Here is a 27234-nt window from a genome sequence, read left to right on the forward strand (position 1 = left end):
TAAAGATTTCGAGATAAACTAATTAACAGGCATAACTGAAAAACCCCCAAACACTCCTAATTTTAGTTGTTCCCAAACACTCCTCATTTCAGCTGTTCCCAAACACTCCTAATTTGGTTGTTCCAAAACACTCCTAATTTTATTTATCCACAACATCTTGTGACAGTATCTCAGTGGGGAGGTAGTTCTGGCGGTTGACGATTGTTTCATTTTTGCGGTTTTGACGGTTAGGGGTTAAATTTTAAGGCTTTTGACGGTTCAATTTTAGGGTCTGAACGGTTGACGGTTATTAAGAAGGTATCCTATCAGTTTACATCAATTCTGAACTTTTTATTTTTTAATAGGAGTCAAATTTTTATTAGACCTATACGATAATTCAAAATTCCGACTTACTCAATTTGTTTGAGGCGTACACAGGAATAATGGCCCTGGGTCATTGAAGAAGATCCCTCGACAAATAAATGGTGGCTACTTGCTAAGTAATATAGCTCAACGCGAGGGCTGATGTGAATGTAAATCTGATAATGAATGAATTTTTACAGCTGGTCTTAGAATCCTCGCTTATGAGAAAGGAAGTTGTTTTAAAATAGAGAAATTAAGCGTGTCGTTAACGGCAAATAATATTGCTAACAGTAACTATTGAACGTTTAGCTGTCTGTTTAAGCTATTTACACTTGGAAATGAAAAGGAAAAAAAAAAACTCACACCAGCCATTTTTTCCCAATTTTATTAAAAATATTTTGGGGGATTATAGAAAACATGGGTCAAATCAGAGCCCTTTTTTCCCATCCCATTGCCTTAAACGACTGCATGTACTCATAAATCTTCCCCTGCTGACTTGAACCTCGCGTGTTAACTTGAACCAAAACCGATTTCGCCTGGATTTCCTTTAAACATTTACAGAAATTTTATCTCCGGTTACTCGAACCCTCGATAACTCGAGCCTCCCGCTAACTCGGAGTAACTTTCAGTAATTTTGCGTTCCGTTTTCATTCGACTTCTCTGTAATTGAATTGGATTAAAGTGTATACTGTATAAGACGAAAAACAGTAAACACCGTTTTTCCCTCATTCCCGAGCCCTTGTTTTCAATTCCCGTTAACTCGAACTCCCGGTAACTCAGTGGAACCTTCTTCAATTCTCCTTAAAGGTTCAAGTTATCGGGAGTCAATTGCATTTATTTTTCGTTTTGGATTTCATTTCGATCAAACTTTTGCTCATTTCCTCTCTAACTGATCGGAAACTCTTTATTTACAGGTTGTAAGGGAACTTACACTGTAGAACCGGAAAACATACAGCAGAGTTCAAACAACGGTTTGAACCAATGAACTAAGTTTGACTTGCCATAATGTAAATTGTAAATAGGATTTAAGTAAGTTAGTTCTCAAAGCCGACATTTCGATTCATGATTATTTCCAAGTTTCGTGAAATAATTGGACCTAATAGGTCTAAGGGAAATCCGGTTTATCTCAGTGACGTAATTTTTCATTCTGCACGGTTCAGTTGAAAATAAACAGACCCTCCCCCCAATAAAACAAAATCAAAAATAAAAGTGTAATAACTAGTTGCGGTCGTAAAACAACTACCAACTGAAAAAATAGAAAAAAAAAACCATGGAAATAGCTTCGTTTGTTAACTTATTTCATCGAGGTGCTGGTAAGAATAGCGATGATCCAAGTGAAAAGAATAAGGAACTGACACAGCTTTGAACTGATCAGTTAGGGACGGAGGGAAAAATATACAGCTCCAAATCGATTGAATGCTATTAAAACTAGGCTCTGAATAGACACACTAAAGCAGATATATGAGACTCACAAGAGTCAGACAGCTTTGCTACCCTCCACACGGTTTTCATTATGAGCCCAAGCAACTTCGACATGCGCAGTAAAATGTGCAGATGCTTTTTAGGCCCTCTCCCCGTTATGAGGCTCACAGGAGTCAGACAAGTTCTGAGCCTGTACTTTGCTTACGGTCATATATACTTTTAGTTACAGTCCTCATCATTAAGTCGCCCTCTTCTTCTCCAGGGTTTGTCCCTCCCAGAAGAACGTCAGAAGTTCGGTTTCTTCATGAGAAATTTTTTAAATTCAGTTGACCTCCTAATGGACTCTGTCACATTTACTCTGAATGCAAAGAGATATGACTGAAGGTTTTTAAAATTAACTCAGTACGCGTTAGAATTCAGGGCGGAAGAGATGCAATTTTCGATCCATTAGGGTTTTTTTTTCCCGAAAACTCTAATTTTTCATAAAAAGGAATAACCGTGATAACAAACAATCTGAAGCTGAAGCAGAAGCAGAACTAGTTTCCATTGTTTTCTTGATAATATCTATTTGTAATATTAGATGTCAAGTAGATTTTACTTTTTCTTTTTCCATCACATATTGATTGGAAACCTCTTTATTTTACAGGAAGAGTGTAAAACTTTAATAACCGCAAACTGTACACAATACAACGGAAATCCTTAAGTCAGAGTTCAAAAGACGGTTTGAACCGTTGAAAAAAGTTTCTCTTGCTATAAGGTAAACTAACGTAAATGTATTAAATAAATATTATTTACAAGTTTTGGGAAACAACTGGATTTAACGTATCCTATAGAGATCGCAGTTTATCTCGGTAAAATACGTTGTCCTTTTTCATGTACAGCTGAAAATAGGTAAACGAGGAATTAAGGAAAAATCGTAATACTCTCTTCTATTTATTAACTGAATTTCACTGAGTGCTACTTCAAACATTTTGGATGCAATAAAGCGATGTTCGTAAGAGCTTGACTGTTATTTTCGATATGATATGCTAAATGCACGAGTTTACAAAAAGGTTTGACCTTACAAGTTAGAAAACAAAAACAGCGATTAAAAATGTGGGAAACCAACTGTTGGCATGGGAAACAAATTTTATTCCTCGAATAATGCTGAACAGTATGCAAAAGATTGGGGCGACAACTATGTCAGGGCAGCTTGATTAGTAGAGAAACAGCCAAGGAGGTTCTTAAGACCTTGACGATAATTACCGCTGAATATGAAACAGATACAAGGGTTTACAGCGCAGTGTGATCGAGCCAGAAAAAAGGCAATATGTACAGAGTATTGGAGGGCACAAGATGACATCATGGCGCTGTCTGATGAAAACAAGAATAAGAGGAAAACGATACTGGATGGCAGCCAGCATACTGCAAAAACGAACACGATGGCGACGGACATCTTCACAACACTTCTTTCTCTCTTCAAGCGCTGTTTTCTTGCGTCAACTGAAGGTTCACCTGGAATCTTCTGCGATTTAATTCTTACGGCAATGGAAAAGTAGAGTATGGCAATCAAAACCAAAGGGACATAGACGAATACAATGATCGTTACCAGAACGTAGTTTTTAATCCATGAGGACTCTCTCAATATGTCGATCCACTCCCGCTGACAAACCAGCTCTTCTGTATTCTCGACAACTTTCCACATAAAGAATGGTGGGCAAGAGACTGCCATGGCGACGACCCAAATTACGAGAATGAAGAGCCTGCATCGCTTTGAACTGATCAGTGAGGGACGGAGAGGAAATACCACAGCTACAAATCGATCCACTGCTATTAGAACTAGGCTCTGAATGGACACAATATTGGAGGCATAATACGCGAAGTACTTTAGTCTACACAACGCTTGGCCAAGTGGACGGCTGGGTAGCCAGTGGCTGGCTGAGTTTAACCTCACAAAAAGTGCAGGAAAATGGATAATCGAGAACAACAGATCGGAGATTGCCATGTTTACAATCAAAATGTTGATTGGTGTTCTCAGAGCTTTCTCCTTGTAGACAATAATTCCAATGAGGATATTTCCAGCCAGCGAGACAACAAATAGCAGACAGTAGGCAAAGGTTTCACCAATTCTTATCGCTGTGGGGTTGAAGCAGCTCGACATGGACTGTGTTTCATTCATCGTTGCTGTCACGTTTGCTGACATGTTGCGGTGCCAGGAGATCAGTTTTGTTTTCAGCCAGCAGCTCTGCGAAGGCTACTAATATTCTACCTAAGCCGGAAAAAACACAGCTTATGAGTCATATGTATTTATATCAATGAAACATGCTTAATTATTAAACATGGCTAGAAATTTGAGGAAATCGGCAGTCTACACCCGAAACTTCCTCCAACAGATAACCAGAGTCGGAGTTTAATAACTTTCGTTCGGAGTTATATTATCGATATGCTTTTCCAATTCAGAGTATGGTTGGAGAAAAAAGGACAATTTTCGAAAGTTGTTCCTATTATTGAAATTATTATTGTTACTATTGACGAAATGACAAGAAAAAGACTCCAGAAATATCCCAGCAACAGATGTTTACTGATAATGATCTCGTGTTAAAACAAGCCAATCAATCAAATGACAATATTCTACACCAACATTTTTATTAAGGACTCATTTTTAATCACGTTGTCATCGAAAGTTTAATCCAGCCTGGAACTTACTCAGTAGGCTCGTTACTCAGTTGATTGGTTGGAGGTTTTTCAATTACATTTTACGGCTTTTCACGAAGTTATAATGAAAGGGAAGGGCTCAGGACAATTTTTATGTTAAGTGGGGAGTTTTCTTTCTCCACGAAGAGAATTTGTACGTTGCTGAACAGAATTTTACAGCTGCTGAAGCTGGCGAAAAAAATAGTCAAATAAAGCATCCAGCACTATGCTCGAGGAGATAAAACAGCCGAGCAGATCGTGTAAAGGATTGATACTGAAGAGTTCCTCTTCCAGCTTTCCATGTGAACGACAAGTTATTCTATGAAAAAAAGAAAACATGAAGTAAATAGATAAATGCTTATATTGCCGATTTTCGCACTTAATGAATAACGATTCGCAGCTCAAAGAGAATAAGTGGGCGTTAAAGCTAACAACAATATTGTTTAATGTTCTGTACTCCGTCGATATGTCAATTAGGCATTCCTTATCTCATCAATACCATCTAAGAAATGGGTCGGAAAGTTTCAGAAAACTTAGGTGATCGTCGCCGAACAGAATTACTCAGCTGCTGAAGTCGGTGGGAGAAAGCCAGATAAAGCCTCCGCCATGTCTGAGGGAGGACAGCTGGTTCACTTGCACGTGATCATATGATATTCACAGCGCCTTTATCAACAAACTTTTCATTCAGTGAACAAGTTATCAAATTCGAGATCGTTTTTGCGCAGAAGAAAAAGAATAAATAAAACAAAGGCAGATCCAGGACATTTTGACCGGGAGATCGAAAATAACTTCAGACCTTCAAATTCCGCGCTTCCATGCTTTAGAGCATCGGACTGCGGAATCCGATGGTGTGAGGTTCGATTCCTCATGGGGACTCCGAATGTTTTCTTTGTCCCACGCTCGTGACAAGACGAAAAACATCTTTTTCTATTTCCTTACCGAGCTCAAAACTTCCTGTCTCTCATATTCAAATAATGATAATGTATTGAAAGGCAATCAACACCATAGGCATATAGTAAAGTGCTTTTATATTTGCCACGACGTAGTTTAAGAATTCAGAAGACACTCTGAAGACATTTTCCCAATGAGGCTCACACTCTATCACTGCTGTGGGATACTGAACAAGGTTATTGGCGATAAAGAAAGGGGACTGGATGGCCATGGCGATAATCCAAGTACCCAGGATGAACAAGGAACACCGCTTTGAGTTGACGAACGGAGAATGGAAGGGATATACCACAGCACCAAATCGATCTACTGCTATTAGAACAAGGCTCTGAATTGACATAGCAGCAGAAACTTCCGAGAGAAAGACACCAACTTACACTGGACGGAAGCTCCAATTCGTTTTGTTTTGTTTTTGTTCTCTTTGGTCGAGGGAAAGAAACCACTGTTTTTCTCGTGTAAATATTACACACGCAAAATAAAATTGTCTCTACATTGCAGCCGGTTTGCAAGGGGCATGGATCTTTGAATATCCGCATCATATGACTTTGTACTGCGTGTCGTTTTTATTCCATTTTATCATTCATAGCGACCAGTCTTTTCACAGGCTAAGAAAATCTACGATGGAAAATTTTGGAGAATTTGTTATCTTACATGCACTAGTTGAATTTGTATCTGTCTAAAAAAACCACAAAGTTAAGGGAAACGAAATTTTGTCCGAAATAGGCTAGTAGCTGTCAGCTGTTAAAACTGATATTCCATAATCATGGCGCTATTTGCATTAAACGGCGTCTTGAATATTCTCCCAATTGGTACAAGCCGTAACCGGCGATAATTTGAAGTCGTTTTGCTCGTCAAATTACTTTGCGGAGCTATATGTGATGAACTTATTTCAAGACGATTATTAAACGTCAAAATTCTTGACGCTTCGGAACGTAGAGATCGATAAATGTCAAGTGAATCCAGTTTTATTACCGTCTTTATTAACAATTGGAATTTGGAAAAACTTAGAAGAACATTACAGGGATCAGTCGAGGGAAAGAAACCACTGTTTTTCTCGTGTAAATATTACCCACGCAAAATAAAATTTTCTCTACATTTTGCGCAGAAGAAAAAGGCATGGATCTTTAAATATTCGCATGAAATGACTTGACAGGCTAAGAAAATATTCGATGGGAAATTTTAGAGAATTTGTTATCTTACATGCACTAGTTTAATTTGCGTCTGTCTAAAAAACCACAGAAGTAAGGGAAACGAAATTTTGTCCGAAATAGGCTAGTAGCTGTCAGCTGTTAAAACTGATATTCCAAAATCATAGCGCTATCTGCATCAAACGGCGTCTTGAATATTCTCCCAATTGGTAGAAGTCGTAACCAGCGATAATTTGAAGTCGTTTTGCTCGTCAATTTACTTTGCGGAGTTATATTTGATGAACTTATTTCAAGGCGATTATTAAAGGCGATTATTAAACGTCCAGTCCGTCAAAATTCTTGACGCTTCGGAACGTAGAAATCAATAAATGTCAAGTGAATCCAATATCATTACCAATTGCTAACAACTGGAATTTGGAAAAACTCAGAAGAACATTACAGGGATCAGGAGAAAAAAAATTTTCTCCTAGAAATATTTTTCAGAGTAAACCTACCGAAAAAGATTTTGGTTGAAATGTGGTGTTGTGAGGAGACGAAGAGAGGAAGCTTGGGAACTAGTAAAAAAATATCACGTGATGTTTTGGCGCGGAAATTATAAAAACCATTGTACTTCGTTGCTGGCAAAGTTAAAGGAAAATAATTGTCGCTTTTAAACATGGAAGAAAAACACCCACCTGAGCTCATTCGGTTTAAAAAACCTTCAGGAGCTATAAAATTGAAGATAAAAAAGAAGAAGTTGACTCAAAACCCATCAAAACGGATTTCAAACGCCTTGAAACCTATCAATGGACGAATTCAAGATGGACGCTCACAGGCGTTAAAGCGAGCGAATCCGTTTAAGTGTTCTCCGAGGAAAAAGGCGAATCTCTCCGCAGAAGAGAAAACTTCAAAATACAGGCTGTTTAGTGCCCTCGATGGACTGGACGAGAATCAGGAAAATAGATCCACAAACACTGTTCATGAAACAAGTAATAACTCACAACAGCAAAATACTGGCAATAGCCTGGAAACTGACGTTGCTGATTCTCCACTAACTGTGGCTAAAGGGAAAATCGGCGAGAATGATGGTTCAGAATTTTTTCCTTTAGACTGGAGCTTAAAAACTAAAGTAAGATTTTCTTCTTCCAAGACGTTTAATTGGTGTGGGACATTGAAGACATTCGAGGAAGGTGCTGGTATATCACATTTTGTTCGTTGCCAAACAAAGGAAATCGATTCAAAAGGAAACGGTGCTTCTCATCCTGAATCATTTTGTTCCTTTACCAAAGTTTGGATGCACCCTTCTCTACCGTGGCTTGAACTTTTTCCACGTAAATCAGCCGATGGTAGAACTAGTTCGAAAAGACATTTTCTAATCACGGAAGAAATGGCATCTTCTCTTCACCATGACTGGGTGTCCAGTTTTCGCTCCGTCTTCAACATGGTGCGCGTTGGTTTTTGTCCTTACTTTTATCTAGTTGCAAATCAGAACACTATGCTTTTTCAGGCAGCTGAAATAAACAGGGATGATGCAGTTCAAGTGGTTATAACACCCACGACCAAAGGTTTCCGGGATGCATTGAGGAGTGAAGGTAAATCTACATCACTGTACAGGTTTATGAATAAAGGGAGAAACTTTCTAAAGAAACTGTGGTGCTGCGATATCCCTCTGACAAAGGGCTACAGCTCAAAACGTCAGCTTTTAAACTCTTTAAGATGGCCAATTTATGTTATCAACTCAGTTGATAATACTTAATTACACTGTACAGATTAGTTTCATGGGTGCAATAATCATTGTAGAAACAGTTCATCGAAAACCTTTACCAGACACTTATAACCTTGAGCTGGTAACCTTGTACCTTTATATGCAGGTAACCAAGGTGATTTTATTCAAGATGAGACAATGATCCAATGAAAACAGCTGTTAGCAGTGGGATGATATAATATACACTTAAGTCTGGTCCCCATGGAAATAGTTAGTTTTGTTTTCCTGAGAGTCCGGATGTTTCCCTTAACTTTGTCTCGGGAAACATCAGAACTCTCAAGAAAACAAAACTAACTAGTTTCCCAAGGGACCATGCATTAGGTGCTTTGTTCTATATTTGGACTTTCTCTTAAACAATCATATGGCAAAAACATGCTGTTGTACATGTATTCAGCATGCTTGCAACAACTGCATAATTGTGTCCTGGTCAGGATTTTGATCAGGGGCACGTGACCAAGATCAACCAATCACAGTGCTCGTTTTGTTGAGTGAAAGTCCAGGAATATAACAATGTGATTTGAGCTCCAGAATATATTTGTATGTATGCTTACATGTACTGACCACTACAGACAAGAAATGCTCCCAGGATGCCACTGGTTTTGAGCAAAATAACTGAGCTGCTGCAACCACTTGTTTAGAGAAGAATTTGTAAACTTGAATGTAACATTTTAGATTTATTGTGTTTTTACAAATTTATATTCAATTACAGCAATTGAAGACTTTGCCTTGTTCACATAGCCAATTGAACACCCATGGTTTGGGAAAACTCACCAAAATTATGCAAACAGTTAATGCATCATGGTTTAAGTAACACAATCTTGAATTTTCCCAACATGCCCTGTGTTCACCTGATTTAAAGTGATTACAGGGCTAGCCCTCTAGTACTTGTGTTCATCTGGTTTCTTTTTTCAGGATGTATTGAATATAATCTACCTTGAAATTACCCAATCACTTAATCAGTAATTTTACCCTTCAAAGGCTATTTTTCTCTTGAATCTAATTTTCTTCATAATAACAATATTATATTATCACATCCCAGGAATTAACTTTACCATGCCGCACCTGGAGGTCAAAGGAAAGAAAGAGTCTGGGCCTGAATCTCAGGATGAGGACTCAGACGAAGAGGAAGATGCTGAGCTTGGGAATGATTCTGATGATGAGAGTATTGACAAGTGTGAGTGGCTAGAAAGCATGGGACTTGATAAGGAACAGTTTCCACTGTTAAACCCCAAAGTTGTTACACCACATCAGAGGAACAATCTAAGAAGCTTAGATCAACAACCAACTTCTACAGTGTTAGTGAGAGGAGTTGATACTCTTGCATTGTTTAACTTCCTACTCAACTGTAAAAGTTTAACAGCCAACACTGGACCACAAGCTCAGGTGCCACCAACACTGCTGGCCCCTGTTGCATTTGAAGGAGCCACTTTAAAGGGTCTGAAGGTAAACCAAGGGACCATGAAGCATCAAAAAGCTAAGGCTATGGCACAGGTATAGGATACATTTGATTGATTTTCAATATTTCTTGACCTTATTCTTTACAGATGCTCTACCATCATGATAAGATCAATGATAATTCTTGCAACAATAAGGTAAAGGTTATGCTTTCTCTGGAGACTATTGGCCAAAACAGTAACATGTAACACAGTTTATTCTTGTTCCACTATTATGAAGCTACTAACAGTATTGCATAGTGATCCCCCTCCCCTCCGATGTTTTGCTAGGTTTACCTGAAAATTTTATGTTGCCAATTTAAACTAAGTGGAAAGAGGAGAAGTATCTTACCTGAAAAACGCATGCTATGAAAATAACTGTTTATGATGTCACTGGCAGCGCCTTTGGTCAATATGAAGTGAATCCTGTTCTTTGATTGGCTACCCCAACAGGCAAGATGGGCCTCTCTTGCCTGCTTGGGATTTCCCACTTTGATCCTGTGCGAAAATACATTGCATGGAAGGGACTTAAATTTTTTTTTTTCAATTTTTGGACAGTGTGGGCAATGGAGTTGCAAAAAGCTGCAGATGACAAGAAAAACAAAGAAAATATAAACTACTCTCATGGGTTTATTGTGCACAAAAAAAGAACTTGGTCAATATGTAGCCATCTTAATCAAACAAGCTTGGTCAATAACGCACATTTATTTCCAGCACTTCAGATGATTTGTTTAGTTTACTGTGAATTTTCATTGGTTCCTTAAGATGTTTTCATTGCTGTAATTGGTGACTATGATTACTTACTAGGTTTTGGGTTTTTCAACTCTTAAATGAAGGGTGCTCTAATTGTGATGATATCCTTTTAGTTATACAGCCTGGAGATTTCTGGTCCAATCCTTCCTGGCTGTCTGTATGAACTGTGTCATCTACTGAGGGAATCACAAGGAGGAGACTTCAAAGCCACCTTCTTTGTGCACCAACCATCAGTAGCATTTAATGTCCCAAGCATTAAAACAGAGGAAAACTATAATCAGAGTGGGTGTAACTTACAGCAAAGTATCTCACATGGACAGTGGAGACACTACCTGGAGGCAGAAAAACTTAAGGAAATGTGTTTAAAAGACCTTAGCTGCAAAGACAAACTTTTCTCTTGGACAACTTGAGTAAGACACTGCAGCCATTTAAATAATTTTTCCACTGCAAGTACAGTTGTTTGAATTTAAAATGCAGCTGGATCTTAATGCAATCAATATTTACAGGGCAGCAGAAGTGTACTTGGCTTAACTAGATTCTAAAGGGATCTGAATTTTATGAAGGGAGCCTTTCTAACATAACCAAGAAACAAATGTTTTAATTTTATTATTTATGGTTTATACAGACAATAAATTATGAGTATCCATCCACAGACATGAAAATCATATTTTTCCAAATGTACAGCTTCGCATGAAATGTTGTATTATAATTGTAGGACTAATTAGAAATAAGAGGTACTTGTCTAATTGTTATCTAAAAATGGATAAATTGCTATCTGGCGCTTAAGTGTCATCAAAAGCTTGCTTTCCACCAGATAGAGATTTATTTGCTGCTTCAACAACCGGGGCCAAATCAATAAGGCCTCAATTTGCATATTTTATGATAAATAATAAAGTGTAACTGTCCATTCCACATTTTTTCTGTAAAGCAATCATGTATAACCAAAGGAGACTGTCACTTAAATAACCATATCTTCACAAACCACATCAGCATATGCATCAGTCATTTCTGCAAAATAAATACATAACCCTCAGATTGGGAATGAAATCATTTGTTACCCTATAGCACTCATATTAGTCAAGGGCATATTAAGTATTCTGAGGACTCTTGATTGAATGCTTGCCATGCTACATGCTGTAATCAGTCATAAGGCTACTTAAGATTCCATATCACTTGAATACTCCATGCACTTGTACTTCAGTGTATTCAACACCGGCTGAGAGAATGTCAATACAACCAATATTGTTTTAAAGTACAGAACAAAAACTTTTGCAAGTCTTTTTTCTCAAATGCCCGTGTTGCAAATTCTTGCTCAAAAAGTACTTTTCCCTTTTCCTTGAAGGTATTTCTGTCATCAAAACTTTTTTTCGACAACATCTGCCAATTATATTTCTGTCACCCAACAACTCAAATTGAAGTTAGCCTTTATGTGAACATTTAATAAAATAGACCTGAAACTTTTTAGGACAATTTATAATATCATATGACTCATACCTCCCTTTAATTTAATTAAAACATTAAAAAAAAAAAACCCTTATGAGGATGGGAAAAAGCTTTGTGGCCCTGCATGGTGCTAGCTGAAAGGAGAAAGGGATGGTTATAAATACATAAAATTGGTTTTAATGTAATAAGCAAAGCCTAAGGTCTGGATTAAGAGCCTACAACAAATAATAATAAAAAAATCAACCATACTTGAACACAGTTGAATGCTGATCCTTTCTTGGTTCCTGAGGAGGTTTGATGGAGGCCATGATTCTTCTTGCATAATCAGTGTGATGGATGCCAGCTTCTCTCAGAGCATTTTCAACCTTTAATCTTCTGTCTGCCGCCACCTAAAAGCAGCAACAAAGTTTCATGATTCCAGCTTCGACTGGCAATGAAACTTTCCATCTGGGATTGTTCTTTCAGGGTTATGTATCATAACTGAATTGGTTTATCACAGTGACTGACTAAATTTGTGGCAGATAAAGATAACAATGACATATTGAGTGCATTTAACCTTTTTTTCATCATATCCATGGACAGCAAAGAGAGGTTGTTGAAGGTCAAGTTCTTCCTCGTACATACTGGCCATACGTGCTTGGGATGCCTGGAAAATGGAAGAAACTAACATTGGTTCTAAGTACTGGCTTTTTTATTTTGTTGAAGTGACCCCTGTGGATGTTTTTGGGTCTGGATACAGGTTATGTGGTGTCTAGCTTTGATTCATACAAACAAAGAGGGCTGAAAAGAATGAAAGATGATGGAGATTGGCACCTCGGGTAAGTTGTTGCTCCTAGTTGTTCAACCGATAACAAGAAATTAACAGGAGTTACAAGTTTCACATAAAGTAATGTAATGGGGAAATGTTTGCTTCAAAATTACTGGCTTTATTCTGCTAAATCTTGCTACCAGAAGAAACAGCTATGACCATGGTTGTTTAATGCAATGACAGAGTTAGAAATGGATAACACACTGACAAAAACAGCTTTAAGTTACAACCCAAAGTACACATCAAATATTTGCATTGTTACATAATATAACATTCACACATGCTACACTCACACCAGTGCCTCACATAGGACTCAGAATTGTTCTTTCTGACAAATTATTCACCTTTTCTTTCCTTTCCGACATGATTCATGCCTCTGGTAACCTTTTTTTCACCACTTACCTCTGTTTGTTTGTATAATCTCTCTGGATCGTCCTCTACATGAACTTGTACCTTAAGAAAAAAAATTAAAGATGACTTTTTACAATAATGGGAAATCTGTTTACCAAAAGATAATGTGAAGTCAAAAAAATGAAGTAAATAAAATTTGCCTTGTTCCAAACATGTGCTTTTGTAGCACAGAGGGAAGTAAGGCTCTACCCATATCTGAGGAGGGCACAGGCTCTAGCCTTGACAAAGCCTAAATTTTTTCAACTTCTGTTTTTTACAATTTCTTTAGTTTCACTTCACTTGTGAAGACCTTTTTTTCATTTTCATTCTAAAGTCGCTGAATGAAACAACAGCACTACCACATGCCTGTGCTCTAAGTTTATCCAGACGTCGTTGTTTTTCATTTTCTTGTTCAATAGCCAACTCTCTGGCTTTTTGCTTTTCTTCTTCCTGCAGTTTTAACTGCTCCTTGCGATACTGTACTCTGGAAAGACATTAAGTCAGTCAGTGATAGGAATGTTCATTGCACACTTCTCTTCACCTTGTCTACAGGCTAACATATGTTACTGGTTTGGCAATTGGTATCTGTAACAGAGATGTGAAGTACTGGACCAAATTTAAAAATACATTAATCTTTTACCAACCAATTCCTAAAAGTACAAGAACTTAAAATTACAAGAAAGTTTTCAGAGGTGAAGATCTCAACATAAGTTGTACATAAAAAGAAAAATGGCTGCTAATTGAAGTAAATTGTGTTCATATGCTTAAGTAAGCTATGTAGGTGAGCTTTAGAAGACCAAATTTTTGTCAAGGACTGCAACTGCTAACCAGCTAATTCATAAGTATCAAACACTGGTAGATTTGAAGTTAAAAATGATTTAAATCATCATCATTTCTAAAAATATACAACAATAGAAACTGTACCTTTCTCTATCCCATGCAGCTTGCTCCGCCATTTTTTCTTGAAGCTCAGCCAGTCTTTTTCTTTCCTCTTGGGCTGAAAGCTCTCTTTCCCTCTCTTTCAAATCTTTAAATTCCTGGATCTGCAAGAAAGTTTTTGCTACATCATACAAGAAGTTCCCATCCAACAAAAATACTAAAATAATTACACATACATCTTGATTTACTTCACAACCTACTTCAAGGGGTGATTGTCGGTCACTGTCAAACAAACACCAGACTCACCAATAATTTTAGCTGGAATTGGGCATGGATTTCTTTGCATTTTGCAAAAGAGGGCTATTGGTAAAAAGCAGGTACCGCTGAGTATTAAGTAGCTGCCACATTTTGCAATACCTGAGGTAGCCTTAGCTTAAAAATCCTAACAATTTTACCGTTTGCTCAAGCGTGTTTGTCCATGGGGTATATACATATCTTATTAGATGTTTTGGTGTGTAGTATTGCTGAGCATTTTTACAAGTTGTACCATATTTTGACAAGCCTGTAAGCCAGGTAAAAATATGACAACTTGTAAAAATACAGTGATACTATACACCAAAACATCTAATAAGACATTTATCATCCAACTGCTTTTTTTCTGCAAAGTCTTTCTGCTCATTTCCCACAAGATGGAAAAAGCAAAGCAGATAGAGAAGCGTAGCATGCACAGCTGACTGGCTAAACAGGATTTTTTTACAGTACAAAATAACCAACTGTCTAAATAAACATACAATATCGCAGGATATTTGTACATTATTTCACTCTATTAGGTGCAGTTGGATAATAAAATTATATACAAGTAGGTGATGCAAGAATTAATCTGTTAATTGACAAAATAATATTTATTCAATATCTTTAAATCAGCTTCATCATACCTGCCTATGTTTTTTATCTCTGAGCTTTCTTTCCCTCTCTTCAGCAGCCCTTAGTTGTTCTTCCTCTTCCTCCTGCTGTTTTTCAGCAATAGCAGCTTGCAGCTTTAGTGCCTCAAGCTTCTGTTCACGGAATGCAAGTACCTGTTGGAGGTTGAACACAAAAGTTAGAAGTATTGGTAGTAAAGACTGAATTGTACCTGTGAGCCTAGAGTCTTTCTACATGCATCACTCCCCAAGACCACATGGCCAGATTGTTCTGCAGTATTTCTACACTAAATTCAAATGAAATTCCAAAGAACTGCCCAGGACCAACCTTCTTATAGAGTTCTTGACAGATGTGTTCCTGTTTCTTTCTAGTTTTGGCTTTCTCTGTGGCTTCCTCATAAGCTGTCCATGCATCAATAAATGTTACCTTAACTTTTATGAGTAAATCTTGTCTATCATGCACCCAGGAACGAAGTGTGCTGGAAAACTGCTCTTGGTAAAATTTGTGTGCAACAAACCATTCTTCATGTTCAACCTAAAACATAATGTAACTTAAAAATTGACCTATTTCAGAATTGTGACTGAGTATCAAAAACATGTATTGAATTTATCATCAATGCCAAAATTTGATGGAAATGTTGTCATCTAGTAAAAAAAGAAAACCTCTTAGTACCAGCTGTGAGCGAGTCTTGTGTGAGATTTCCCTAAGCATCCTGTCAATATAGAGCATTCTTCTGTTTGGCATCTCAGGTGGGTACTGTTCCATTACATGGACAAAGTGCAAATGATCATGCTTTGACCATCCTCCAGTGCTAGATCTGAAAGAAAAATAATTACACTGTCCTTAAATATCAATGCATCTCTTAATTCATATCTTTTTAATAATAACTAATAACTACATGTAGGTCCAGGGATTCCTGACTAAGGTCAATCAACATGTTTTTGCAGGTACCTCTCTCCATGCAGGAGTATTGTAAATGTGTTATCAGTGAGCTGTCATGAAACCTAGTGAATACTGATGAGTGACCTACAAAGGCCTTACCAGTGCACCCAAGAGGAGAAACAGTACTCCTTGTCTCTCTATCAAAATGGGACAAGCTTTGTGAATTTGTTGAGACACAATACTTCTTATAGACCAATATTAAAGTTCTGAATGGAATCATTTTGTTGACCGGTGATCCAGGAAACTGAGAAAAGGTAATCTCCAGGGCAAAATGAGCTATTGAATATCACGTAAAAAATACTTGAAGAATCACTGTGTTGTGTTCTTTAAGTTAGAATTATAAGAAGCTAATCTAGCTCTGAATCACAGCAGGAGGGCAGTTTAAAGGTCTGACAGAAGATCCAGGAGAAGAAAAGGTGGCCCTTAGATGAAGTGGCATTTCTGGTAAAAGTAATTTTACATGTAAATGTTAGTTAACCCTTTAGCTCCCATGAGTGACCAAGACAGACATTCTTCTTACAATATCAATACAATATCAACCAGACAAGTGATGAGAATAAAGAAAACTATCAATTTTAGGATAATTAGTTGATCCAGTACTACATTCTCTGAACTAACATTATAAGAATCGTATGGTTTACAGTAAGGAGAAATCAAAGTTGGTTTGGGAATTAAAAGGTTAATATAAAACAAATTCAGGGACCAACACTACAATCAAGACACTAGTCAGAATCGAGAAGATTTCCAAATAAGACTTTTATTCCACAAGTGATAAGGAGGGAGGAGGTGTGAGAAGATTGTCCTTAACTTAAGGATTCATGGTACTTACTGTTTGACATTTTGATATTTCAGATTTAAGTACTCCAACTGAGCTTCATATTTCTTATCCAGAAGAAGGAACTCTTCCAAAACAGTATCCTTTAACTGTTCATCAGGACAGTCCAAATAAAATGCCTCATCAGGGATGCCTGTCTCTATACCAACATCAGACACCACTCCTAATCCTGTAATTTCATGCAATGATAAACTCTCCAGTTCTTGTTCAAGGTGTTCTTGTTCCATTTGAAGTTTGTCTATCACTATGCGCTGCTGCATTTTGACTGATTCCACAATTTTGAGCACATCTGCATGTTCTTTGTCAGCAACTCCTAGAAAGATTATCAAAAGCAGTATTAGAGATTAGGGTATCTGGGCAAGCTCAGCTTACTAAGTGTTTCTTTGCCACATGTTGGCAGCATTATTCTTCCTGAAAGAAATTATTACTCAGGGTTTAGCCATACCAATTTTAAAAGGCCAAATCTTGCATCTGCCAAATAAATTAATTAATTCACAATTTCCTACTGAGTGCCTATTTCATGTTGACCTTGAAGAGAGAACAAAATTTACATAATAAACCTGAAAGATAAATGAAACACTGAGCACAACTTCCAAGATTTTATTGTTAATTCTCCTATCTCGCTGCTACAGATCTCCTTATAAATTAGTTATCAGTATTTGGTGTTAGATCAAGATAAAAACTACTACCTGATAAGTTTGAATATCCTCATTACCTGTTTACTGGATAATGTCAGGATATTACCGGGAGAAGTTTCATGTTGATCACTTCTGGGAGTTAAAGGGTTAAAACATGACCATGTCAAGAGAACTTGCAAATTCTAAAAAATTGATTAAATAATTAAGAAATTAAAGGTTCTGACTGACCCATCACAATTCTGTCTCTGTTCTCTCCAAGCCAGAACTGCAAGTCTTCTCTTAAATCCCATAATGGTTGAATAGTGCTTTTCTTAAACTCAGTGCTGTCTTCACTAAGCACTTCCTCATAGATTTCCAGATCTTGAAAGAACTCCTTAATTGAGCTGTAGTCAAGAGGACTTCCAGGTCTCAATGCATCAATTTCACTTTGTAGTTTTCGCTGTACACTATGAAGTCTTATTTTTTCTTTTGACCAACAGGCTTTGTGCTGCTGAATAAGATTCTGTTCCTTTTTCTCTTTGTTAGCTCTGGTTATCTTTTCTACTTTTTGAAAGGTTTTGTTTCCAGCAGCTTTCCTGAGCTGAGCGATGGCTTGAAGTTTGTCATAATCAGCTGGTCTATACTGATTACTACCATGTCCTTCTATAAAGCGGTTTACAAGTGAACTATCTGCAAAATCAGTAAAGATACCTGACTTCATATTTTAATACTTAGAAGAAAATTATCTTATCTCAGAACTTCAAGACTCGGCTTGTTACTTATATAACATAACACATTTTAAGGTTCTTTGCATCTTAATATGACACCTGTGCCATTTCGAAAACACTAAAAAAATTAACATTTTACAGTTGTAAAATAAATCAGTCAGTTAGTAAGCTTAAGTAGGTAAGTAAATAAAAATATTTATCGGGGGCTCATGATTGTATACAAAACATTAATAAAACAGTGAACTTCACACAAATAAATGTAATCAAATCAAAGTATACATTACAAAAGACTTAAAATATCCTCCAAACAATGAAATCATAAAAAACAATGTAAATATGCAGAGTGAAATAATTTCATTTAAAAGCTGCTGCTGATCTTTGGAAATCATTTAACAATTTTGTTATTTGATCCCTACCTGCGGCCCCGATGGCAGTTCTGTGGAAGTTCACAAACTTCCTAAGATCCCGTCCACTCATTAAAGTAAAAGTCAGGGTCCTACATTATTAAATTTCTTGAAAAATCGCTCAGTGACAACCGTCTCCACTGTCAACAACATTTCTACGCGGGCGCCATTTTGAAACTTCAAATTCACCTCGTTTTCATTCTAACAAACTACCAACTTTCGTCTCGTTTTCATGCTATCCAAGATGGCGTCAAGTAGGCCTTCGAGCAGGAGTAAAAAACCAAAGCGTCCATCGAGCCCTGCCGTGGCTGCCGCTCCTCCAAGCAAGCGAAAAAGACCTTTAACTGTAATTTAATCTATTTTTAAAACATTTAAATTCAGTTTTCTGATGTTTTCTTTTGCTTTAGCCCTGTGTAGCTGACGAGTTAGATTCAACATCAAGTAGTCCTTCATCATATAGTGCTGTCAGCGAGGCCAGTACTCAGCCAAACGGCCACTTTGTGTTCAAAGATTCTAATTTCGAAGTAAGTTTGGTTACTATGCTACAAATTTTTTGTAGTAAAAGTAAGAGGTAATTTGTGTCTTCTCAAAGATGTATATGATTAAAACATATGATAAATTTTGTTCATACTTCAGCACTCTGGTGTCAATGCAGGCAAGAAAAGGATATGGAAAAATTTAAAACAAATAATGACGTTAGAAAGGGGACTGCCATGGAAACAAGATGATCCAACATGTAAGTAGCCCAGCTTATGGTTATCATTTATTTTATCTCTCAGTCAGTTTATGCGCCATGATTGGTCAACTTAGCCAGCCGTATTTCACAATTTGGCCCACAAATTTTTTTATTTTTTTAATTGAAATCTTTCCTCCTCTTCCATTTGAACTCAAAGATACAATAAATATTTTACTAACCTTATTTTCTTGGTCCATACCGTACATTACAGAACTTTTCAGTCCAAACTATTTTACCTTAGGACCAGCACCAAATGATCTTCTAAGGAAAATAGGTATTAAAAATAAGTACATGTGCACCTTTTGGGAAGCTGAATTAGAGAACCTAACTCACCTGTTTTGATTTTGTACCATTTGGCAAAAGTTTAAGTAATGGTTGATAAATGACAAACACTTTGCAACACTACAGGATACAGACCTTATCAGAACTTATCCTTCATAATTGGTTTGAGACCTAATGCTTTCAAAAACAAAAAAAATCCATCTCTATTTTTAGTTGCGAGATATTTGATCCAAATTTGTTGAATAGAAGATTGAGTCCCCAGTTCAGTGTTTTCTCTTCCTTTATAACCTCATTTTCACTGTCTCATAGATTGTCTCTTGAGCCTCTTTCCTCTGGCATTTTATGTTGAAACAGCCTACAGTAGGTTAAAGCAAAAAGCCATGTAGTTGTATCCTCTTAATTTTTTTTTCTCTTAAGTGATGTCCATATAGTATTGTCTGTAATTTAAATGTATCACAAAATAATAGTAATTATAATAATAATAATGAAAAAAGGAAGTTACAAATTCTCAGTTTTTTTACCTGGATTTATGGTCCCTCACACATTGTGCTGAAGGGCTCTAACTCTGAGCAGAAAAAAACTTGGTCCATAAGTTACAGTGCAGACCTCAAACTCAGTTAGTAAATGGTATCTCTTGAGCCCTAAGGTACACCAAGGGTTAAGCTGGATAGAATGTTAGGCATGACTTGGTTTTTCAGTAGTAATCTCATTTTGTATCTCCAGACAGCAGCGTAGATGCCCCACCTTCATTCAAACCAGCCAAAAAATATGCTGACCTCTCTGGCTTACCAGTAAGTGGTATTTGAATGACATTCCCATTTTTAAGTATTTATTTGTAAATAGTCTTGATAGTTCACTGGCTCCTTGTCATCGCGTCTGAACAAGTCAGATGCAAGAGATGATGAAGTGTCAGATTTTATTGACTTGAGTGAAAAGGAATCAGTGTCAAATTGTTTTTTGGCAGAGAAATACAATGTAGTTTTACACTGACAGAGTCTGATTGTGTGTTCTGTTTATGTTTTTCGTCATTTATGAAATGTAGGTTTAATTTAGCTAATCCAGCCTCTGACCTTGTGTTATGATCTGTTTTAGTTTTTTTCTTCTGGATTGTTATTTTTTGTGTAAATTAGGAACAAACTTTTTGGCAGATCAAGGTGACTGACTGTCCTGCAGGGAACTAGTTTTTGTTAACTATCCTCTTTAAGCACTAGAGCATTAACAAGGAGAAGAAACAATTATTTCAACTTAAACAGTTTTGCAGGTAGTTGTACAGAGTTGTACTTTTTCACATTCTGAATTCCTCACCTAAGGTGTTCAATTTTTTGGGATGTCCTAGTGTGTACATTATGTGTGGAGATTGTGACCATTCTGTAAAGATCAGAGCTACAAAAATGTTAGGCTGCAAGGCATTTAAGATTTTTGTCAAGGATAAAAAATCAAATTCTTGTCCTTTTCAGGCTAAATACAAAGACCCGAGAACTGGAATACAATACAACAACTCCATGGAATTTGGTTCAATTCGTAGTTTGCCTATGGATATTGTCAGCGGGTATCTGACCTTGCGGAAAGCGGCAGCTACATGAATTAAGTTAATTGTATATGGAATTTTGGATGTTAATTTAATCATGTAAATAGTTGAAATAAAAAAAGAACTCAAGTTATTTCTGTGAAATATTGTGTCTTTCCTTGAGTTGGTTTTTGATTTTGATGCATAAAAAACAAAGTGCTTAGTTTCAATAAATTTTATTCAGCTTTCTTTCAAGCCCTTCTTCCCCTTACCCTTTCGTCTTCCCTCTTCAAGGATTCAATGATGTCACATCACCTGTCACGCAATCCCGTGATAAACCTGGTAACAACATGGCAGACGATGAGCACCAAGTAAACAAAGGCAAATTTTACCTGCGAGGTGAAGGTATGAACGATAGGTCGAGGGAACTTTACGAAAGAAACGCTTTGGGGAACATTGTCTCGCACCTATTTCCGGGGTATGGAGAGTTCTATGCGGTTCCGTGGACAGCAAAGAAAGAGATTTTCGAACTTTTGTCAGTGTTCGTCAAAAATGGTTGTGATACTTTCGAATACGTTGGAAGTTTACGTAAGAATGGGGGAATCTTGGCGGAAGAGACGAGTGACTTATTGCATGTTTTGAAGCCTCATATGCACAGTAGCTCAAAGAAAGAAGTAAAGAGATATTTAACTGCGCTAAAGCAACCATTTTCGCGCCGTGTGAGTGAGTGTGGAGAATCTGTATACTGATGTTAGGGTTTAAAGGGTTCAGACATTAACCATGTTCCTCCAAGTCTCTGCTTGTCTTTTAGTAAATATTTTTTAATCTTTTATTTTTTAGTAATGCCTGCGGTAGTTATCAGACAACGGAAGGCATTTAGAAGGAAGAATGGGCTGTTCATTTACTTTGAAGGTATGCTTCATGACTCAAGTGACTGAATTAAATAACATTATAACATAGCTAGTAAATTTGTCTAATCAAATTCAATTGCATGAGTGTGCTTCATATTCCTATTGTGCACGCTCATGACATCAGCAAACAAATCCATTGAGAAAAAAAATTGAAAATGTTATAAAACAATTGGTTCATATGTCAGCTGTGTGTTCATCGAGATATGAAGCACTTGGGAAGTTTGGAGAGCACTCAAGAAGCTAGAGTTGCTCTGGGCTACACCTCGAGCCACCCTTACGCATCTTTTGTGCTCTCCAAAGTTCCTGCATGCTTCATATCTCGCTGAACACATGCTGATGTATGAACCAATTGTTAATTTGTGGTTTTATAAGAAGTGACAGCATATGCAGCAAACAAATAACTGATTAGTGTCAATATCATGGTTTATCTAAAGTCTGACATTTCATGGAAATTTTGAAAAATTCAAGTGAAATAGAGCACTCACAGAACTCTTTCTCTCTTTTTTCCTGGTATACTTGTAATTCCACTCTTGGTCAATCAAAATCAAAGAAAAAGGAAAATTGAGGATTGTCAAGCATTGCTTAGGCTTTATGGGGTCTTTGTATTTTATTTTGAGTAAACAAGAATTGTGTATGGATATTCTTTCTTTACAGATAATGCAGGAGTCATAGTGAATAACAAAGGAGAGATGAAAGGTAAAAGAAAGCAAACTGTGACAGACTTTTAATACAAGATAGATGCAGCTGATAAGGATTTATCGCAACTGACAGTTTGGTGAACAACAATGTGAATTATTTGAAAAAAAGATGCTAGTTAACAAAGTGTTTTTGTTGACTGAATCAAAGTTGAATGTGTAGGTTGATGGTGAAGTTTTATGAGGTGTCAAATCAAGTAATAGAATTTGCATCCTTATTGTGATTGTATTTTTAAAGATAATTGTGACAAGTCTCTTGTTATCTTTATAGGCTCTGCTATCACTGGCCCTGTAGCCAAGGAATGTGCAGATCTGTGGCCAAGGATTGCCTCAAATGCTGGCAGCATTCAATGAAATGTACAGAACATGTGTCAAAATTAAACTCCTCTGACTACACACAGCTGTCATCTGATGTATTGAACCTTCTGATTTTCACATATTTTTGCCTGTGTCAGTCTGTCAGTCAGGGGAGATTGAAAAAATAAGAGGCTGGCAACAATTGTCAGTTTTAGTTGTCAGAGGAACAGCTGACCCCTGCCAATTTTTGCATATGTGCAATATTGGTCATTCATTTGGTGTGGTACATAAGTTCACTTACCCTTTATTCCCCCTGAAATCAAAACTATGTTGTCTAAAGTAGACTCTCTAAAGTGTTTGTGAAGCCACGTTTAAAATTATTTATTGATAGATTTACAAATCAACAGTTATTATCTTGACAGATATATTACTGGAGTGTATTGTTTCACACTACGCTTGCTGGTTTTTCTTCAGATGTTTGTAACATGCTTTCTTCCAAAGTAACCATGGAACTTGTTGACTCTCTTTGTGAGACTGTTGAAACACCAACATTTTGTTAAAATCTGGTGAAAATGGGGATTGTCTGGTGGCCTTAAGATGCACTATTTTTCTCGTGTGCCTACTGTCCTTTCTTTCTTCAAGTCTTTCATTGTTTACTGTAGTTTATCAGCCCCTCTGGCTGAAAATTACTCAGTTTCCCAAGTATAATGTTAGAAGGCTGGTCTCTCGAGAAAGTGCAAAAATTATCCTTGCGGTATGGGATAGAAACTTTTAGCAAGAAGAGATTGGGTCGAGATCTTTATGAGACTAAATATGTTTTGGGGTGATACACATGTACACATGAGAGGAATAATTGGAACCAGACCGTTCTCGTCGTACAGGATCATGCGTACGCTTTCCTTTTCCCGAGAATTGCATTGCCATGGTTTGTGTGAAATACGCTGATGTTCTAAGGCTCTGTTCCTGTTTCTAAAGCCAGGTAGTCAGACACGTTCTTGGCCTGCACTTCGTTTGCGATCACATATACTTGGTTCCAGGCCTCGCCTACCCCAGTTGGCCGCCCTCTATTCTCTCCAAGAACGCCACAATGTTTGTAGAGCTTTTAAGTTCTCTAAATGAGAAACGAAAGGAAAATAGTTTGCAGAATAGCCTCGAACTCAGTTTAAGGCTTCAATCACCATACTTCTGTTTGATCTTTGCAGTTTTCCTTTTTTCGTCAACTTTTTTTGTCTTAGCTCACGCAATGGATAGAACTCCCATTTTATTAAAAATTGTGACGAAATTATTGGAAATTTTACTGACTTGCGCATCAATTATTCCCTATAAATTTTTTCGGCGCCTATCTGCCACTTATGAATAGAAACAATTCATGATACATCAAGGAAAATTCTTTCAATTTAAGTTTCTATTGGTTTCGTATTTAATAAACAGCTTGATCGAGAGATATGTTGATACATCTTTTTCGTAGTTTCCTTAGTTAACAGAAATCTCACGAGTGGTTTTCCCATAAGTTTTGATTAAAGAAGGCAAATGAAGGTTCCACTCTTTGTCAATTGAGAGGCAGTTACCGATGCATCAGAATCCATCAATAATGGATGCACTCGTTTGTCTCGTTTTTTTAAACTTATTCTCGTTTCGATTCTGTGTCGTTCCTTTAGTTATGTAGTCTTCACTGTCCAACGAGAGGCGTCGTCTAATAACCTTTTCCTACCAAAGCTAAAACATCTTTAAAAACTGTTTTTCAAACTCGCTTTAATTCTTACTTAATTCCGAAATTCAGAACTCCGAATTCTTAATACTTTTATGTATCCAATTACAGTACTATCATTCACGAGTTTCGCCGAGAACTGACTTTCGAACCACCCCTGGATCTGCCCCGGTAGATGTAATATTTTTAACTATTGAGGAATCTGTTCTTCGAGAATTTGAAACAGTAGATACTTATTATGATGTGGCGTTCATGAACACCGAAGGGTCAAACTGTAAAAAAGAAGATAAAATTTCAACTTTATTTGGAATATGGAGTACATGATGTTGAACCAGACGTTAGAGGTGAGAAGGAAAGAGAAACAGAATAACTCGGGCTAAAAAAAGAAGTTAAGTTACATGCAAACTATTTCTCCCCTAGCGGCACTTTTATTTGCGCTCTCCTTCTAACTCTCATTTTGTCAAAGGCATGTGACGAGAGAATTACAACTATGCTTCACAAATCGCCGTAGCATTTTACAATCAAGTCGACTGTCAGATGTCAAATTAACTCCAAAATCGTCAACGGATGGTATAGTCTAAAGAGTTGGTGCTCACCTTTCCATAGCGCGAGTGTTCTCTGGCCGGATTTGCACACCTTGAAAGGGGCGCCCTCTTTTAATGAAATTCTTAACTGCCTTCTTAAATTCAGAACTCCGAAAGCTGTACAAAACAGGGTTAGTGGCTGAGTTAAGATAACCCAACATAAGAAAGAAGGTATGCAATTCAGGATGCTTTGCGATATCGATAGCGCATTTCCGACACAGATTGCTCGTGATGCTCAGAAATGAGTAAGGCAACCAACAGACCACGAACGAGAAAACGACCAGAAACGTTGTCCTGGCTGCACGAATGTTCCGTTGTTGTAATTTCCTGATGAGAATGGCTTCATGTTGCGATCGCATAGATTCGACAGGTTGTTGTTCTGAGGAAGGTGAATTGGAGCTCTCTTGGACTGTACTAAGCCTTACTGGGTTTTCAATGCCTCCCGGTTCCGCTACTGAAACTTTCCCTCTCTTTGCTCTGAATCTAGTCATGTGTTTAGTTTTTCTAGTTCGGCGGCCAGTTTTTGGAGGATGCGCCCGCTTGACTGCAACGCAGAACATTTTGCAGTTCAGAAAGGAAGCGATTACAACTGGTATCACAAAATTTATCAACGAACTTAACACCGAATAAGTTAAAGAAAGGTTGAAATAACAGTATTCACGATAAACTCTTCTTGGACGCCGTTTCCAGCCAAAGACTGGGGCGAGTGAAAAGAGCATAGAGTATGCCCATAAACAGCAAACGATTAAGGAGGCGCGCCTGCGAGTAATCAGCGGCGATGCCCTGTAGATGTCGAGAGGCTCTTGTAGGAGTCGGTATCGATAAACTGTCAAAGCCAACAAGTTAAGAATGGAGGTGGGTACAGCCATTAAGTATGTTGTCGTCCATACATTGCACATGATCTCACCATGTAACCAGCGCTCGAATGAAATGATCAGCTCCACATCAAACGGCATCACCAGACAAGTTGTTATCAGATCAGAAACTGCCAGGGAGAGGATGAAGCACGAGTTGATGGATTGCCGCAGGGATCTGGTGCTCAGTATGACCACACAAACTATGATATTTCCCAGCAGAGAAGCGATAATGATGATGACGTAAATTATGGAGAATGTGATTATAATTGGTGAGACATCAAGATTGTGAATGGTTGGCGAGGCAGTCAAGTTTATCGCATTTTCTGACTCATTCATGGCGAAAAGAATCTTTCTACCTTGCTAGGCCTGCAAAAAAACGGAGATATTGCTGGCTGTGACAATTACAAATATACATACATGTACAAGCATCTGATTGGCTGAAACCAGAATGGAAGGTTGCATGCATAAAACGAGACTATATTTTTTCTTACAGTGTGGTATTTTCGCTGACAGTTTTAATCTTTTAAACAAATTTGGTAAGTGTCAACTGATACTGTCAACTGGTAATCAAAAATGATCTCAGATGAAAGCTTAACTTGGACTATTGAGGTGATGCAAATTGTAAATGGCCGGTGAGGCGGTCAATTAAGTTTATCGCATTTTCTGACTCATTAATGGCCAACAAGAACCTTTTTTCTTTGTTAAGCCTGAAAAAATGAAAGAAGGAGGGGGTATTGCTCTATGTACCTCACTAGCATCTGATTGGCTTAAACCAAAATTAATTGGCTCGAAAAATTAATGAATGTTGCTCGAAACATATATTTTTTTTTTGCGGGAGCACTTATGGTGTCTTAATCAAATTTGTTAAGTAACCAAACCGTCCATTGCAAATCGAAATGCAGCTGCAAAAACTGATAATATCTCCGAGTAATTTAGAAAGAGCTCTGATGAAGACTTGATACTGACTGTCACTGGGATGAAATAATTGATTCGATGGGACATTCTTAAGTTTTTTTTTCAGAAATTGACTCTGCTCAATATGCGTGGTGCTTTTGACTACGCTGACTTGTTTGCAGAATAATATTTAAAAAAGAAAAAAAACCTAAGCGAAAAACGACCCCACCTTTACAGTAACTACTCTATCTCCTGCTAATTTGTGTTTCAGATAACAGCTGTTGTTGAGCTCCAAATGAAGGTGATTCGTAATTTCCGCCCTTCACCCATTAC

The 27234-nt window shown here is 37.4% G+C and overlaps 5 protein-coding genes, 1 long non-coding RNA gene and 1 pseudogene across 7 annotated transcripts; 3 read left to right on the forward strand and 4 right to left on the reverse strand.

Annotated features, from left to right (window-relative positions):
- Window positions 1-2304: 2304 nt before the first annotated feature.
- On the reverse strand, window positions 2305-4766 carry LOC149040629 (QRFP-like peptide receptor). Its single transcript, XM_089182564.1, has one exon. The coding sequence runs from the start codon at window positions 3944-3946 to the stop codon at window positions 2942-2944; it is 1005 nt and encodes a 334-aa protein (XP_089038690.1). The 5' UTR covers window positions 3947-4766; the 3' UTR covers window positions 2305-2941.
- Window positions 4767-6348: 1582 nt separating this feature from the next.
- On the forward strand, window positions 6349-11112 carry LOC149040630 (protein downstream neighbor of son homolog). The gene is made up of 3 exons (XM_089182572.1): window positions 6349-8104; window positions 9317-9768; window positions 10577-11112. The coding sequence occupies exons 1-3, from the start codon at window positions 7189-7191 to the stop codon at window positions 10871-10873; spliced, it is 1665 nt and encodes a 554-aa protein (XP_089038698.1). The 5' UTR covers window positions 6349-7188; the 3' UTR covers window positions 10874-11112.
- LOC113673022 (coiled-coil domain-containing protein 148) lies at window positions 11033-19098 on the reverse strand. 2 transcript variants are annotated; one of them, XM_089182566.1, is made up of 13 exons: window positions 18443-19098; window positions 17548-17988; window positions 16676-16994; window positions 15577-15721; window positions 15232-15438; window positions 14919-15059; window positions 14029-14147; window positions 13471-13588; window positions 13117-13167; window positions 12463-12552; window positions 12156-12295; window positions 11997-12040; window positions 11376-11471 (listed from the first exon to the last, which is right to left on the reverse strand). In XM_089182566.1, the coding sequence occupies exons 1-12, from the start codon at window positions 18501-18503 to the stop codon at window positions 12037-12039; spliced, it is 1836 nt and encodes a 611-aa protein (XP_089038692.1). In that variant the 5' UTR covers window positions 18504-19098; the 3' UTR covers window positions 11376-11471; window positions 11997-12036. The 2 variants fall into 2 exon arrangements, with proteins under 2 accessions (XP_089038691.1, XP_089038692.1); XM_089182565.1 differs by lacking the exon at window positions 11997-12040 and having other exon boundaries at window positions 11033-11471.
- Window positions 18642-21120, forward strand: LOC149040631 (INO80 complex subunit C-like). The gene is made up of 5 exons (XM_089182591.1): window positions 18642-18776; window positions 18838-18954; window positions 19067-19166; window positions 20172-20239; window positions 20906-21120. The coding sequence occupies exons 1-5, from the start codon at window positions 18663-18665 to the stop codon at window positions 21029-21031; spliced, it is 525 nt and encodes a 174-aa protein (XP_089038717.1). The 5' UTR covers window positions 18642-18662; the 3' UTR covers window positions 21032-21120.
- Window positions 21121-21249: 129 nt separating this feature from the next.
- Window positions 21250-22957, forward strand: LOC149040632 (large ribosomal subunit protein uL14-like). The gene is made up of 4 exons (XM_089182595.1): window positions 21250-21360; window positions 21796-21867; window positions 22521-22562; window positions 22833-22957. Exons 1-4 carry the CDS (start codon window positions 21306-21308, stop codon window positions 22913-22915), a joined length of 252 nt encoding a protein of 83 aa, XP_089038721.1. The 5' UTR covers window positions 21250-21305; the 3' UTR covers window positions 22916-22957.
- Window positions 22958-23209: 252 nt separating this feature from the next.
- LOC113679693 (uncharacterized) lies at window positions 23210-23895 on the reverse strand. Its single transcript, XR_003447016.2, has 2 exons — window positions 23724-23895; window positions 23210-23392 (listed from the first exon to the last, which is right to left on the reverse strand). It is a non-coding gene; the product is annotated as an uncharacterized LOC113679693 (long non-coding RNA).
- Window positions 23896-25016: 1121 nt separating this feature from the next.
- LOC149040633 (5-hydroxytryptamine receptor 1D-like) lies at window positions 25017-26343 on the reverse strand (annotated as a pseudogene).
- Between the last annotated feature and the right edge of the window lie 891 nt (window positions 26344-27234).

The sequence above is a fragment of the Pocillopora damicornis genome, chromosome 9 (genome assembly GCF_964200805.1).
Source record: "Pocillopora damicornis chromosome 9, jaPocDami1.2, whole genome shotgun sequence".
Lineage (NCBI taxonomy): Eukaryota > Metazoa > Cnidaria > Anthozoa > Scleractinia > Pocilloporidae > Pocillopora > Pocillopora damicornis.